At 60.3% G+C, this 16,699-nt stretch overlaps 1 protein-coding gene across 1 annotated transcript in view; it reads left to right on the forward strand.

Moving 5' to 3' along the window:
• The window catches only part of CSMD1 (CUB and Sushi multiple domains 1), a 687,628-nt gene that overhangs the window by 590,742 nt on the left and 80,187 nt on the right, over nt 1-16,699 (forward strand). Inside the window, exons 36-39 of the mRNA XM_045821269.1 lie at nt 2,856-3,059; nt 4,200-4,324; nt 4,831-4,927; nt 5,704-5,808. Coding sequence (XP_045677225.1) covers nt 2,856-3,059; nt 4,200-4,324; nt 4,831-4,927; nt 5,704-5,808 — 531 coding nt within the window. The remainder of the gene's footprint in view (nt 1-2,855; nt 3,060-4,199; nt 4,325-4,830; nt 4,928-5,703; nt 5,809-16,699) is intronic.

Raw genomic sequence — 16,699 nt, forward strand, 5'->3', positions numbered from 1 at the left:
AGGGAGGGGGCGGGCGGGCTCGAGGCCAGCCGGAGGGGAACGCCCCCCACACTGGTCCCAGCAGCGGCCGGGCAGGAGCAGATGGACTGGAACCGGTGGCGCTGCTCTGCCGGGCGCCTGCGGTCGGACGGGAGGCGGCAAACCCCCGTGTCCACAAAGCGGGCTCGACCGGAGAGTGGCCAGTTCCCGCGGCTCACGCCTTACCCCCCCCCTTTCTAAAAACAAGCTCGATGTGACCTTTTGCAAAAGCCTGTTTACAGACGGAAGTTGGAGAGACACGAACGAACTGGACCGCGTGCTGGAAGTTCTCATCCTGGGAAATCTCAGATTCCAAGTTCCTGCCGTCACCTGCCTTGAGAACAGGCGTCCTTGGGGGTGTTTTTATTTTTTTTTTATGAAGACTGGAAAATCGATCAGCTCACGATATAAAATATCTGAGGCCAACGACCCAGCGTGTATCCTATTTTCAAATGCTACGCTTCAAAGCCATCCTTTTAAAAACATTCTTTCTCTCTTTAAAGTTGCATGTTAACATGGACCTGGCCGAACCCCGGCAACAGAAACAGAAGCCAGCGATTTGGAGGTGACTGCGCGTCCCTGGTCCTAGAGGACAGGCGATGGCTCCGGCACCCTCGGGGTCGCAGGGAGTCCAGCACACCCTCCGTCCTTGCCGTGCCCCTGCGCCCAGTCTGTGCAGAGACTGGCGGCTCGTGTCAGCGCTAAGCCCTCGGGGTGGGGAGCTGGGACCGTGAACGCTGGGGACCAGTGCTGGGGGTGTGACAAAGCACAGGAGCCCCTGGGGACGTTTCCAGCACGCGGGGAAAGTGGAGTCAGACGTCGCCCCCCGGAGGAGAGGGCTTTGTGAAGCCTAAACTGTGTGCGCGTCCCTCTGTGAAAACATTCTGAGTGGGCCCTTCACCCACGGACACGGCTTCATGCTTTCCCGGTTCTGAGGCTCGGGGTTGCTCAGGGGCTGGGTGAGCTTGGTGGTCCCAGGACACCAAGCCCTCGAGGACCGAGGGCGTCGGGACGCCGAGGACCTGCAGGGGCGCCGTGATCGCCATCACGTATCACTAACGGAACACCCCAGTCCGCCTGCTTGTGGCCAGAGGAGCACACAAGTCTGGTGTCTCATGAAGGCTTAACTGCAGCCACGAGACAGGAGACAACGCTACGAACTTTCGCCTTCCGATCGGAAGTCAGTCACAACGCTGCCTTGAAACGTAGTTCAGTCAAACCAATCTCCCGACGTCTTCAAGTACGCGCGCTGCTGTACCAGAGGTTCCCACGGGGGGCCCGCCGCGGCCGAGGTCGGTCTGCTGCGGAGGCCAGTGCGTCCGCAGGGGCAGCGTGCAGGCGGGGCTGACCCCCGAGGGCGCGAGCCCGAGCGCGCATGCAGAAATGGAGGCGGGGAGGGACGGGGTCGCCGACACAAACACAGACCCAGTCTCACCGCAGAGGACGGAGGCCGGGTTCGCAGGGCCCCCGCTGCCGCCTGCTGCGTCTGTGTGTCCGAGTCCGTTCGCCGGGACCGCCCTCCTGGCCGTGAAGCACTTCCCATTCGGCACCCCCGGGCCTTTCCGTGAGCAGAAGACCCCCGGCAGCCAGTGGATTCTGAGCTGCCGCCGGCAAGGGGGCACCTCCCCCACCACGCATGGCAAGGAGTCTCGGTGGCCACTGCCGCCCCCACAGACCTGGAACAGACCCACCGTCGAGCAAGCGTGGGTCTCCTTCGCTGCATCTGTGGGGGCCACGCAGTGTGGAGACACTGGACGTCTCCGCAGGGAGTGCCCGCCGGGGTGGGGTGCGGGTCGGGCTGTGCTGGCTGCTTCTGGGGGGCGGGGCTGTCCGGGCGGTGGGTGGCCAGGGGTCTGTCTGTGCCAGGAGGACGAGGAACAGAGCGCAGACGCAGCTGTGGTTAGGAAATCACTCATGTTAATGGGAAGAGTGGGACTCGGGTCTCTTCTGGGGTTTGTACAGATTTCCCGAAAGTGCTTGTGGTCAGCCATGGACTCACATCAGGCTCAGAGGCCATGTGTGGTCAGCAGGAGGACGCGTGGCCCAGCGCTCAGGCCCGGCAGCCACCAGGTGGCAGGTGCCACAGCTGTCCCGGCCACCCTCACACCTGCAGGCTGAGCGATGCCCTTGCCAGCAGGATGGGATTGAACCTGCCTTTCGTTGCTGCATCCGTTTTTGCCATTGCCGGACACACAAGTGCACATCCTCTCCAGAAGTGTGGGGGGCCGCCTAGGGAAGCGGGGTCTCTTCTCTGTCCCCAAAACTGCTGCGTGCCCGTGGGGCGGGGGGCGGTCCGAGAGGCAGACCCCGGGGAAGGAGGCGGACACGAGGGTTGTCCCATCACTGGCTGTCGTGAATAAAGAACGCCGCAATGGCCATGCTCCGCGGGCCGATTTCTGTTGTTCTGGGTAAATAACCAGAAGGGGTTGCTGGGGTTTTGGGTAGTTCTTTCTCCAGTCTTGTCGTTGTTTCGCGACGACCGTATCACAAGCAGTCCGTGACGGATGGCAGCCTTTCTCTCTGGACCCCAAGGTCCCCGAGGGTGAACAAGCTCAAGTTGCTAGTGATCTCAGTCCCCCTGGGTGCTCCGGGGCACTGGTCCCCCGCCCTCCTGCCACGGGCCCCGTCTGAGATGACATGGGAGGGATGAGATGGGAGGGCATGCCCGGTGTCAGCCGGAGGGGGAGTGCGGGCGGGACCGTGCCCCCGCCCCTCCCCCGGCCGGGGGTGGACGGCGTCCTCAACCCCGCGGTCGGTCACCGACACTCGGTGCCGGCCCGTCTGGGCCTCCATCCGCGGAGACGCCGACGTGTCCGTCTCGTGCGTTTTGCCTGCAGCCGTGCCCCGGACCAGCGACACCCAGTGCAGCTCCGTCCCCGAGCCCCGCTACGGCCGGAGGATCGGCTCCGAGTTCTCGGCGGGCTCCGTCGTGCGGTTCGAGTGCAGCCCCGGGTACCTGCTGCGGGGGTCCGCGGCCGTGCGCTGCGGGGCGGTGCCCAACGCGCTGGCGCAGTGGAACGACACCGTCCCCAGCTGCGTAGGTAAGCAGGCGCCCCCCCGGGGCGGAAGTCCCCGCGGGCGCGAGGCTGCTGGTCCCAGCCGCCTCCCGGCGTCAGGGAGCTGTCTGTCCGCGCTTCTGCCCAAGTCCGGTAAATCAGTCATGCTCCAGGCCGTTCCGAGAGCGGTTCACAGCCCTGGCTGGCATAGCTCAGTGGACTGAGCGCGGGCTGCGAACCAAAGCATCGCAGGTTCGATTCCCAGTCAGGGCACATGCCTGGGTTGCAGGCCACGTCCCCAGTGGGGGCCACATGAGAGGCAACCACATATGGATGTTTCTGTCTTTCTTTCTCCCCTCTTCCCCTCTCTAAAAATAAATAAATAAAATCTTTGAAAAAAGGTAAAAAAAAAGAGCGGTTTACGTTAGTGGAAATAACTGGGCAGCAGCAAACCCTGAACATTGTTACTGTTTCTCAAAAGCACTGATCAGATAACAAGTAGGAATCATGATTTCCTCTCCATCCTCACCGAGAACCCTGTGGACTCCCAAGCCCCGGGCACACGACGTAATTTCATTGTGGGGGGGGTGGGAGAAATCATTCTCCTGTCACTTCGCGGAATGCCCCCCCCCCGTGCGTGCTGATGAGGTTCGAAGGCACCAGGTTCGGGCGGGCTCAACGGCAATGACATTGGGAGTCCTCGTTTCCCTGCTGCACGTGTGGAAGACCCGTGACGCAGCCGGGGTCGGCCCTGGAGGTCACGGTGCCTTCCGGGCCCCCCTCCCCCTCCTGCCTTTGCTCGTGAGCCACACAAAAATCACCTGGAGTTGGATGCAGGTCTGCCCTTGGAAACGAACGGTCTGCAAAGCTCCTGAAACGCGGCAGGCGAATCCTCCTAAACGGGAGTCACCGCTCAGACGCCCTGGGCGGGCACAGCGCCCCCACGGGGCTGTGACGAGGCTTCTCTACGGAGACCCAGATCTGCGCTGGGCAGTGCTGTGCGTGACACTGACGCGTGTCGCTGGGTTAAGAGAGCAGGTTACCACTGACCTTGAGAGCCTCGCGGTCCCTGTGGCGTTTCTCGAAGCCGTTGCTCGCACAGGCAGAGGACGCCCGGCGGCGGGGGGGGCCGCCCTTCCCAGTGCTTTATCCCCCCCCCAACCCGGGGTCGGCTCTGTCTTCCAGTGCCCTGCGGCGGCAACTTCACCCAGCGCCGGGGCACCATCCTGTCCCCGGGGTACCCGGAGCCCTACGGCAACAGCCTGAACTGCGTTTGGAGAATCACCGTCACCGAGGGCTCGGGCGTCCAGGTGGGTCCGTCCGTCCCGCCCGGCGTCCGCGGCCGGCGTCTCGCTCGCTTTTCCTGCTTTGACTCGGTTCTTTTAACCTTTAACCTCATGCATCACAACCAGTTTCTCTTCTTGACTGTTTCTGCGCAGTGTCTCTAATCACGCTTCTATAGGCGAAGTTAAAAGAACAGATCCCTAGGACAAAATCTGTCCAAAGAGCCCTGTGCAGGAACCGTTGGGTGTTTGGTCTTGCCTTCCTGGCACCCACAGGCGTTGAATCTCACAGAGGCCTCTCCCCTCCCCTGCCCCCTGCCCCTGCTCCTTTTAACTGCGCCTGCCGTCCCGCAGGTCCAGGTCACACGTTGAATCTCACAGAGTCCCCCCCCCCCGCTCCCCCCAGCCCCCCGGCCCCGTTTAACTGCCCTGCCGTCCCGCAGGTCCAGGTCACACGTTGAATCTCACAGAGTCCCCCCCCCCCCGCTCCCCCCAGCCCCCCGGCCCCGTTCAACTGCCCTGCCGTCCCGCAGGTCCAGGTCCTCAGCTTCGCCACCGAGCAGAACTGGGACTCCCTGGAGATCTACGACGGCGCGGACGCCTCTGCGCCCAGACTGGGCAGCTTCTCGGGTGAGATGCGCCACCCCCCTCCCTGCACCCCTGGGAGCTGGGGGGTCACACACGAATAAGGCAAACGGCCCGAGACTCCCCGGGAGCCACTCCCTGTGCAGGAGGCCCACGGGTGCGGGAGGTGCCCCGAGTAGGAGGCCTTAGATCAGAGCACCAGCCATGGGAGGGGGAGACACACACACACACACACACACACACACACACACACACACGCACGCTCTGTGTGCGGTGAGCTGGGCCGCCCTCGGCTGGACCCCCGCTGCTGGGAAGTGACCGGTGTGGTGTGCGCACTGTGGGGGCTCCCTGGGGCGGGAGGCAGCGAAGGCTGAGACCCTGTCCCAGCCGGCCGGCCCCTGCCCACGTGCCGTGGAGGGTCTGGCACGGGTGGGGGCGGAGAGCAGGGTGGCGGCTGCAGCGGGTGGACGGCTGGGGGGCGCCCGGGGACCGGCCCAGTGAGGCTGTGAGGAAACAAGGGGCCCACGAATGTATCGTGGAAAGGGAGCGAGGCGAGGGCCCCGTGCGCGGTGAACCGGAGGGCGAGGTGCAGAGAGATGTCATGCCTGCTGGGGCTGTGGGGCAGGGAGAGTGGGCGGCCGCCCGCGGCCCCCAGGGAAGGAGACGGACTGCGAGTGTGAGGGTCAAAGCCGAGACTCGGGCGGGTGAGGGCGTGGCCGTCAGAGGAGCGAGGGGGGTTGGGCGTGAAAACACGGGTCCCGTGTGTGGGACGCCCGAGGAGCACGTGTGTGTCACGCTGAGCCCCTTCTGCTCCCCTGCAGGGACCACGGTGCCCGCCCTGCTGAACAGCTCGTCCAACCAGCTCTACCTGCACTTCCAGTCGGACATCAGCGTGGCCGCCGCCGGCTTCCACCTGGAGTACAAAAGTAAGGCCCCGCCGCACCTGCCCTCCAGGGGGCGCCGGGGAGTTTCTCGCCCGAGACGTCGCCCACCCCTTCTTGCCCCGTGAAATGCTGGTCTGAAAACCCGCGTTTCACAGTTGAATGAAATCGGGCCGTACGAGATCCTTCTCTAGGAAATACGTATTATAAACGACAAATTACTGGGGAAAGTGGATGTTAGTATCTGGAATAATTAGAGGAAGTAATGGCTTTCATTTCGGGTTATTTGTATTAAAAAACATAAAAAGTAACCTTACAAAGTAACCTTTTGTAATAGTATTGGCTTTCTTGTGAGAGTAAATACTCTTATTAGCATCCAAAAAAAACAGAAAATTATAATTTCCCGATAGATTATGGCTCCACGCCCTTCCCATTTCCAGCCTCTCAGGCTGTTAGCTGAGGACCAGCAAAGGCGGCCGCTGTGCCGCCTGCTTCTGCGTGATTTTTCATGTTAATTGGAAGAAGGTATCACGAAGGAGCCGCTAACCTTTTAATAATGGATGCGCGACTGAGTTAATAGTCTGACGAATGGATGGCAAAGGCCAGGCCCACCAATCTTCCGTGGCGTTTGATTATGCAGGTAAACCCTGTAAAAGCGAAGCCAGAATTCCCGATGAGAGCGAGGTTTATTTTGGGACATGTTGCCGAGCACTAAAAACGCTTAATGCTGGTATTCATCTCCTTTAACAAGCAGCTGCAAAGAGGCGGACTCGTGGCCGGGCGGTAATGAGTGGTCCTGTGAACTGAGATAAACAGTTCGCCGGGGTGGGAGGCTCGCGCGGCTCCGAGAGGCCAGATTTCCAGCTGATGATGAATATTCTGCGCCAGACACAAAGCACAGGGCCGTCTCCCCTCCCGAGTTCATTTCCCTGCTTATTTGCGGGCGTTTGTATGCAAGTGTGTGTCCGCGTGTTTGAACAGGACTGCTTCGGCGACGGTGGGAGACGGTGCCGTGGGTGTGGTTTACGTGGGACCCGCGCCTGGAAGAGCCCCGCTCCTGTGATACATCCTGTGCGCAGTGGGGCTGGGGAACTGTAAAGCGGATTTGTGGGCGTGTTAATGCATTCACTAATATTTGCAGAAGTGTTGGGATTGATGAATCCTCTTACTTTTTCCTCTCAAAGTTACCTTGTGTCTCCTGGCTCTCCGCGCACTTCCTAAGGAAAGAAGTTTCAGTAAAATAACGAGTCTGTAATTAGCACCATGCCCGCTTGTCCACGGACCTGCAGGTCCGGCCGCAGAATTACCTGCGTCCCCTTCCTTCCCAGCCAAGGTTGCTCCTTAAAACGGAGGAGGGGAGGGACTTCTCACCGATGTGACTTGTGTTCAAGAACCCGAGGCCTTGTTTCGTTTTGTCGTGCATTTACTTACTGTTCTTTGGGCAGCCGTGACACTGTGTTTTTATCGGTCGCTTTTTGGCGTGGTTCTTTTCCGGCGCCGACTCCACGCGGGCAGCCCCCAGCATCCCTCTCCTCCCTGGACTCTGAGAAGACCATTTCTCGGCCAGAATTCCCCGTGCCGGGGTTCAACACATGGGTTGTGTGACGTGTCTGTGGAATTAATCTTCCTGAGGTTGGCGTCCCGCACTGTGAGGGCTGCCGAATCGAGTCGCCAGAAGATGGCGGGATATTTGGAATCTGTGAGCGTGGCCCCGTGCCCGCCTTCACGTGCGTGCGGCCGGTCCACAGGTCTCTGAACTGGGATTTCTCCCCGACACTCTGTCCGTGACATGGTGGTACAATCCCCAGCAGGCCCGCACGCTGGGCCAGGTCTGCACACAGGTCTGCACGCGTCCCGGACGGTAACGCGAGTGTCCCCAGAGCAATCCCGTGGGTGAGGTCTGCCCGGGTCTCAAAGGAACAGAGATGGGAGGACATGGGGTGCTTCCGGTGGCCCAGGTCTCAGCCTCTCTGCGGATGAGGGGCCCCTGGGCACGGACCCTGAGACCCTGTGGCACCAACATGGCACTGAGAGCCCTGGCTGCTGAGTGGGGAGGTGGCAGGTGCAGAGCCTGGGCGTCAGATCCGGCTGGTCTGGCCCCGACCCCGGAGCCCCTCCGGGGTGGCCGCACCAGCTCCCGCCGAGGAGTCCCGGAGGTCTCAGGTGCAAGTGCAGACGAGGCTCCTGTCAGGCTGCTGTGCTGATCCGCAGGAACGCTGCTGGGGCTCCTCGGACGAAAGGCACGCCCTTGGATCTGCTGGGCTGGGCTGTAAAATGCTAATGCAAGTGAAGCGATTCTCAGGAGGCCCGGCCTGCTGTGGGTGATGCAGGTTTTCGGGGGATTCACACAATCGTGCAAAAGCCGGAAGGTCGGTACCTTGGAAGGCTCGGTGCCTCCCTCCGCCACTGAGCCCTGCGGGAACGAGGGTAGTTACGGCAGAAAGCTTGCGCATCCCCCCGCCTCTGGGCTCTCCATTCAGTGGCCAAACCAACACAAAACCAACCAGCGAACAAATACCTGGGGGCCTCAGATCAGACAGACATGCAGACACTCCCCATACCGGTTCATCCTGGAAAACGCAAACTCAGACCCGGAGGGGAGGGAGTGGGACCTGCTGCTGGGGAGAGCGTGGTGGGAAGCCTTCCTGAACCAACAGGGGAAATACTGCAGGTAAACGTGGAACCTTAAGTGCCTTCCTGTGTACGGATGCGTTAACACAGACATTACCCTAACGAGGAACCTACTGAATTTAGCCTATTGAATTGAAGGTGCCGTTGCCTTGTCTCCGCGTATGCTAGTTTACGCTGACAGGCCAGCTGTGTCCCTCAGGCACCTGCCCCTTTTCTCCGGCTTCCCTCAAGGTTCTTTTGCAGCTTGCACTTCCATCGGGTGGACGAGGAGGGGCCTGGGTGGGTGGGTGTGTCCGCTGATGCACACTCACTGCACACGCACCACCACAGACCCCAGCAACCTTGGATCTGTGGCTTTGTGGGTTTCGTTGCCTGTGAAAATCCTTGACCGCTATCCCCCAAATACTTCTTTTGCCCTGCCTTCTCCTGCTTCTTCGGCCACCCCGCCCCCTCCTCTGCCCATGCGCTGGACCCTGCGATGCTGTTTCACAGTTCCGGGCGCTCAGCCCGTGTTACCCCCTCACTTCTCGTTGTGTTCCGGTGTGTGTGATTGCGGTCAACCTTTCTCCCGAGCCACCGAGTCTCTTCTCAGCCACGTCAACTCTCCTAATGAGCTCGTTAAACCATCCTCCGTCTCTGATGTTGTGGTTTTCCCCCTAGAATTCCCATTTGACTCCTTGTGTAATTACCGTCTCTCTGCAATAATTACTCATCTCTTCACGCGGGCCGTCCTTTCTCCTGGACCCTTCAACATGTTTCTCATAGTTATTTTATTTTCTTTTAAAGATGTTATGTATTTATTTTTAGAGAGGGGGAGGGAGGGAGAAAGAGAGGGAAACACCGATGTGTGGTTGCCTCTCACACGCCCCCTACTGGGGACCTGGCCCGAAACCCAGGCAAGTGCCCTGACTGGGAATTGAACCGGCGACCCTTTGGGTCACAGGCTGGCACTCAGTCCACTGAGCCCCACCAGCCAGGGCTCACAGTTATGTTCATATGATTGTTTACTATTTCCATCGCACAAGTGGGCTCTGAGTCTGGTTCTGTTATTCGCTTTATCTCCAGGTCAAAGGTTGTCTCTTCCTTGCGTTTTTGCTTGTCACAGAATTTCCCGCCAGAGCTGGATGTGGTGGGTTAGACCGTGGAGACGGAGGCTGGTAATGTGTGTGGCCGGGAAGGGCTCCGGCCTCCCTCAGGTGACGGCTTCTGTCAGGGCACTGCGGCCGCCCGCCGGGAGTGGGCGGGCCTGAGTCCGCCGTTGCTATGGCTACTCCCAGGGCCTCCCAGGCTTCAAACCCGTCCAGCGGGGAGCTGCCGTGGCCATGTGCTCAGTGTGGTGGCTTTTCTGCGTGTCAGCGCCCCGCCTCCCACGTCCGGCCGTCCGCAGACCCCTCTCCAGTCCGCTGGTCCCCTGCAGACCCCCGCCGCACCCTGGGGGTGGGGGTCGCTGCTTGTCGCTCACGCCGGAGCCCCGGTCGCTCTGGTCTTCTCTTCTGACGCGGTCGGACACCGGGGCGTCTGCACTTGGGCGCGGGGGCACCTGCTCCTGGCGCTCCCGCCCTCCCTCCAAGGCCGTCACGTCCCAGCTGTGCTGGGACTCGGGGGCATGCGCTGCCTGTCCCCAGGCCTGGGAGGCTGTGGTCTTGCAGTGACACCGGGTCTGAAGCTCACGTCAGCTGTCTCGCCATCTGCAGGCAGGGCCCCCTCCGTCCCTGTCCCCGAGCTCCTGGACATCTGTCCTTGGAGGGTCCATCAGGCGTCGGTGCCGGTTCTTCCCTGTGAGCATAGTGGCCGTCGTCTGCGTCTGAGGTTCTGGCCCCAGACAGCGGGGACCGTGCAGGTGGAGGGGAGTCTGGGCCGCCCGGGCCGTGGCAGGGCCCGCCCACCTACGGGGGGGGGGCGGGTGGAGGAGGGAGAGGGAGGAGGGCGAGCAGAGTGCGGTGACGCCGTTAACACACAGCGGGAGCTTGAACCCACCATTTGCAGTCCTTGGGGGAAAAAAAAGAAATTCAGATAAAAGTAAATGTAGCCACTGTTTCATTACTCGAATTGAATGCTAATTCTTTAAGGGCAAGAGGTAAGTGGAGATTTTTTTCCCATGTTAGCTTGCTTGCAAGTTTGATGTTAAAGTCCTGATTTGTGATTATAAAGTAAGTATAAGATATTTTACTCATATGCTAGATTTCATTTCACTCAGATTTCAATATTTTCCAATGTTTATTTATCCAGAGCTGGCTGTGATATAGTTGTTACTTCAAGTACAAGTTCAAAACTTACTATACACAATCAAGTCTTTCTTCTGGGTATGCCTGCCATTGCTAGTTAGGTACACAGTGAAAAAATTCTATACCGTGAATCGGTAAGACCTCCCTGGGAAGCTACGTAGTCAAATGAATTAAAAATTAAGGTTGCTTAGATGCAGAGAAGCAAGAGGTACCCTGTGCACTCTGCAGGTATTTGACACAACTTAAAATAAAAAATATGCACTCAGCAAGGAAGTCGTTAAAAGGGAGAAACTTTTAAAGAGAAAGGTAGTGAGTGTAGGAGCCGCTATTTTGAAAGAATCGCTATGATCAGGCATCCAGTGCAGCTTTGGGTTTCCGGGAATGAAAGGGAACGTGGGAATAGAACTGATCTAATCAACTCCATGTAAAGAAAGGAAATACAGTAGCCAAACGAGACGACGCCCTTCCTCGTTCCATGTTCCGAGTGGCGTTTGCAGCCACAGGAAGCTGTCTCCAAAAATGGTTCTCCGGAACACGCAGCGGTGGCCGCCCGTGACGACCCGCGTGGGTCTCTGATCTAATGCCGAGGGCCTGCCCGCCGGCCTGCACTGCCGTCTGCCGGGGTCTGCGCCCAGGGTCCTCGGGAGGCGCCCTGTGAGGCCAGGTGACCGGGGCTGCACCTGGACGCCCCGCCCCTCCCGCTTGTCGTCACGACCTCGTCGGCTTCCTCCTGTTCCTCTGCGCGTGCCTCTCGCCGGCCCGGGGTACGGCTGAGTGAGTGGGGATTCACGTGCGTGCGGGAAGTGCCTCGGGTCTTCCGGAACAAAGAGTGCTCAACGCGCTGAAAAGGATGCTCTCCTAATGGAACGCTGGCAACGTGGATTGCCCCTCTGTAACTATAATAACCCTCATAAATACACGCAAATGTTAGTACGTGGTTTAAGGGAAACGAACTCTTACTTTAATGATGTGAATGAGGTGTCCTCCCCCTGAATGGTGGCATGAGTGAAATCACAGGAAACCACAGGACAGAGCTGGGCCCCCCCCCCCGCCCCCAGAGCATCAAAGGGCCCCAGCCCCCCTGCCAGCATCACGCCCGGACCCGACCTCCTTTCGGGGCTGTGCTGACGTCATCACCTTCATGGCGGCCCCTTAAGCCCTTCTCCCAGTTATCGTCCTAGTACTCATTCGTTGACCCACACGAGTTTTTCTAAAGGCGCTTAGTGCACAGACTCTCCTGAGGCTGCCCGTGAACTCCGCAGTTTGGTGGGCGGAGAGTGTGTCCCCTTGCTCTGCGTTTCCTAACAGCACTTGTGTCTCCAGCCCCGACCGCTGCGACGACGTGGGTGGTGCGTTAGTGGTGGAAACGTGTGTCTGTCCCAGACCACCGCTGGGGTCTACGTGCGTCTGAGAATGGTGGGGGCTAGGCGTGTGTGTGGCGTGTGCGTAGCGTGTGCGGCGCCCCACGATTCCGGGGCCCGTGCTGCGTGTGAGTTCGCTCACTGCCGGGAAACACTAGCGTGTGCAGGGGAGTCTAGCTTCTGACGGTTATGGAAAAGCGAAATCACAGAGTCACAGTGGGTTTCTGAGCCCCGATGCAGAAAACCTGTGTGGAAGATATTTACCAGATGTTAAGGAGATAGTATCTACGCGCACGGATTCTCCGTGCGCCCCGGCTGGGGTGAGTCCAGAGCAGCTGCCTTCTCTCTAAGACGTGCTTCAGTAGAAGCGTGCAAAGAAAGTAAAGTACAAAAGCACGTTACTTTTTTGACAGCCTGTGGTCATTTGAAAATGATGACGATTCTATTTTTAAAACTACTCCTTTGGTTCCAGGATCTTCTTAGCTAGCCCAAAATTCGAGGTGCTGTTTCATCAGACGCACCCTTGGGTGCTGCAGCCGGGAACGTCTGTCCCGTACGTAGTCGGTCTTGCAGACGTGCCTGGGGGGGTGGGGGGAGGGGGATCCAGGGAACGAAGGTGCTGGAAATGGAGCGACTGGGGGTGTCTCGCTCCACGACTTAGCCCGCCACCCACCGGCCACCGCGGAGGGCCGCAGTCCTGCAGGGCTTTTGATGGGGTCTTTGAGGACGGGCGTGGCCCCGAGTCCTGTAAGTGGACTGAAGTGTCTGGTGGGAAATGCTTGGAGCGCCAGAACTGGAAGCACTTTGGGGAGGAGGGGGGGACGGGGCTGTCGCCCACCCCAGACTCTTGGGTCCCCTCTGCCCCCGCACCTCAGAGCTGCCTGTCTTCTGTCCTGTGACCTGCGAGGTCACCGACAGTGGGGCAGAAGTCTCCTCCCCCCCCAGGGCTGCCACCCCAGGAGCCGCCGTCACGCAGCTCCTCCGGGGGGGGGGGGCGGTGTCCAGTGGGGAGGGCCTCCTAAGGCTCCTCGTTCGTTAGCTCACTGGTTTTGTTTTTAAATACCCGTCCCCCTGAATCTTGTCACTCTCGTGAACGAAGGCCGTGACTTCCCACGGGATTTCCTGTCTGCCTTTTCCCACGCAGAGCCGCGCTCGGGCTGGTCCCCAAACGTCTCTCTGAGCAGAACCGTGCCTCCCGCCAACCCCCCCCCCCGGTCTCAGGCCCCCCCGTGACGTGGTGTCACCCCGCCCGTCACCAGTTGTCTCCCCTGAAAGCCGCTGCGCCCGGTCAGACGGAGCCCAGCGGCCCCCCGTGTCCGCTTTCACGGTCCCACCAACACTCCCCACTCCGCCGTGCCTTCCGGAACCCTCCCCACCGGCACCCGCCCAGGACGGCTCGGCCCCCACTCAAGTCCGTGAGCCCTCCTTTCTCTCCGAGTCTACCGCCCGTGTGCTTCGGCTCCGCACACCCTCACTCTCGTGGCCTCCACACACGGCCAGGTTCTCAGTCCCCTGGACCCCGGGAAACACCCAGCACCCCCACGGCCCGCTTTCCTGCATCTCGCAGCACAACGCGATCCGCTGTGTGGGTTCACCTGTCTGTCCTCAGACCATCTGGCCAGTGGGTTATGATGTCCAATTAGGGCAAACGGAGATTTTAAAGACGTAAGGACATCTTCCTTTCGGTACTCCGTTTTAAACAGAAACCCCCATGATTTGCAGCCCCAGGATGTGAATGATCTGTGACCCCCACGTACTTAGGAGCCGTCTTGCACTCCCTGTAGCCGCGGGCAGGCAGAGTCCGCGCGACGCGAAGTCCCGTCCAGTGCGGCCGCTGGTCCTGGAGGGGGAGTGCGAACGCCCATGCGTCTCGCGGTCGCGCGCGTCGGATGTCCGTGTCCCAGTGGGTCACTGTCCCCATTGGCCCGCCCCACACGCGGGTGCGGGGACTGGAGGGGACTGGAGGCCGTGGCTGCCCTTGCCCCGCGCCACCCCTGGGGGAGGGGCCTTGTGCCCCCGGGAACGCTGGGCGGGCCCGCAGCCGCCCCCGCCGTAGGACGCCCCTCTGGGCCCCCGGGGCTGAGCTGGAGCGCGCAGGTCGGCCGGGAGGATCACGACCCGCAGTCGTCGCGCGGGCGGGGCCTGGGGACCGGGCGCAGGAAACAGACCCTTTCTCCCCGCGGCACCGAACTCGAAGCACTTTTCCCTGGAAAACCGCTCCCTGAGGAACGGAGTTCTCTCCGTGGGCGCCCTTTGTCTCGTGGGGACACGCGGACTCGTCTCGGGGGACGGGGGACACCGGCGAGTTCGCGTCGCTGCCACCGTGACATCCGGGCCTTACCTCGCGGGCCGCCGTCAGCCCCCGCGACCCCTCCCTGAGCGGACCCGTGGCCTCCCTGTCCCCCGGCCTCCACCTCGTCGTCCGCCGCCGCGCCGTTCCCGAGCCCGGGTTTGCGGAGAGGGAGCGTGAGCAGCGCTTCCGGCGGCGGCTGTGTCGGACCCGGACCCGCAGGCGTGCAGAGCGGGGGCGGTTTGTGCGGACGAGCAGCTGCTGTTCAGTTGGCGACAGTGCGCGGCGTGCGCGGCACATTTCTCAGAAGTCAGAGGGGCTGCGTGCTCTGCAGCGCCCGGGCGCGCGGGCCGCCCTCCATCCGATGTTTGTCTGCGTGCGCGTCCGCGACTCCCCCGCCCGCCCGCCCGCCCGCAGTCCGCCTCGGTTCCCCTCTCCTTGGCTCTGCGCTCCTCTCTGTGGTCATTTTCTTCCTTATCTGGAACTCCCCCCCTTGGGATGTTTTGTCTTTGGGCTGTGAAGGCCGAAAACCATGCACCAGGGCGTCAGAGTCATTGTCACCGGGGCCACAGCAGCCTCGCCGCGGCCTTCCAAGGGCCCAATGTGATTTTAGGGCTGTGTAAGTGCAACCGCCCCTTGACGGCCAAGCGAGAGCTGGGCGCCGCTGCGGGGCAGAAACCAGGTGCCGGTGGGGGCGGGGGGGTGATAAACAAGGTGGAAGACTGGATTTGGCCCACGGGCCATACAGTATACCAGTCAGAATGGGGCCTCGCTAAATTGAGAGAAAAGACTCAAAGGTATTTCAACTGCATCTACAAAGGTCTCGTTTTTCCTGCTCAAAACGTCTGACAAAAATTGGGTGTTTATTATGTTTCGAAGTCATTCTCATTTTCGAGGTGTCAGCAAACCGTTCTCCGAGTTGTGCTGAATGGACTTAGAATAACGGACCTTTAGACAAAGGCCGGGTGAGGGGAAGTCTGCAGTGTGAGCTTCGCACTCCTCGGTCAGACGGGGCCTTGGCCTTCGGACGCCATTGTTCCCACCGTCCCCGCCCCCACGGGCTCCCATGGGCACCGACATGAAAACCACTCCCGCTCCTTTCTGAATGTGACCCCAGTTTTCTAAATCAGCACGTTTCTAGAGGTCCCAGTTTTTCCATTTGAAATGACCGGAACCCACGTGCACAGATGGGTTGGCGTCAGCGCCGTGGTTCACGAAACTCCTCTCTCTGCCGAGACGTTTCTGTCCAGCAGGAGGTCTTCCAGGTTTGACCTTCCAGGTCTGATCCTCCAGCTTTGACCTTCCAGGTCTGATCCTCCAGGTTTGACCTTCCAGGTCTGATCCTCCAGGTCTGATCCTCCAGGTTTGACCTTGCAGGTCTGATCCTCCAGGTCTGACCTTCCAGGTCTGATCCTCCAGGTTTGACCCTCCAGGTTTGGTCTCCAAGTGTCTATGCTTCTGAGAAGGAATCTGGGGTCTCCCCAGCAGATGCTGGTGTTTTACAACCTTATTGTAGGAAGTCTCCAGATCAGTTCTTTCATTCGTGTGTATCTTTCCGTATGTCTGCTTTCGTGCCGAAATAAACGCTCTTCAGTGACGGGGTTCACGGCCCTGTCTGTCACGTGCCCGAGACTGCCACCCAGGATCGAGCCGCATCGGCGACCGGCGTCGCTCACCTGAAGCCCGTTCCCCTAAACCTCCTCTGCCCCCCGCGAGGGTCTGTGCAAGTTTGCCTCTTTCCGGGTGTTTTAGAGGCCGACACGCACAGGGTCGCGCTGAAGGCGACCTCCTCTCCAGCTCACGGGTCTCGCACCGCCCCCCCCCACCCCGTCCCACCTGCTCTGCTCACAGCTCCCAGCTGTGTTTCCCGTTTCGGTTGGAATAGTGATGAAACGCCCATAGTGCCCCCTCTCTTCTTCCCCCAGAACTCCTCAGCATGCCCCCTTCTGTCCGCCGAGGGTCAGAAAGTTAGCGGTTCTGACTTCTAAGTTACTGAGGCTCTGCGCACCTTGTCATTGCGACCTCGCCCTCCCCCCTCGTTTTTGTGTTTTGGGCTGTAATGCACACGGTGGATCTTTCTCTGAAAGGACTCCCCCCAACCCTCCCCCCCAAAGCACAGCCTAGGGCTCCGAGGTGCCCAGCATGCACTGTGTCTGCATGTGTCCCCTGTGCCCGAGGCGAGGCTTCCAGACCGAAGGTGACACCCCGCTCGTGACATAAACCCGCTCTCACTGCTGCTGGGTCATTCCCAGTGCTGCCGGCGGATTTGGGGATCGCAGGGCACCTTTGGGGGATAAATCTGACGTTTGGGAAACACTTGGGCTCTAGTCCGGGGTGGCTCGGCCATTCACAGGTCTTTGTGGGTCATCACGCCACCCCTCCTATTCTCCGCACGTTAACTTCTGGATGGAAACGCCTGTTTCGTTGTT

Source organism: Phyllostomus hastatus, unplaced genomic scaffold, assembly GCF_019186645.2.
Source record: "Phyllostomus hastatus isolate PE091 unplaced genomic scaffold, TTU_PhHast_1.1 phas_scaffold_46, whole genome shotgun sequence".
In the NCBI taxonomy this organism is placed as follows: domain Eukaryota; kingdom Metazoa; phylum Chordata; class Mammalia; order Chiroptera; family Phyllostomidae; genus Phyllostomus; species Phyllostomus hastatus.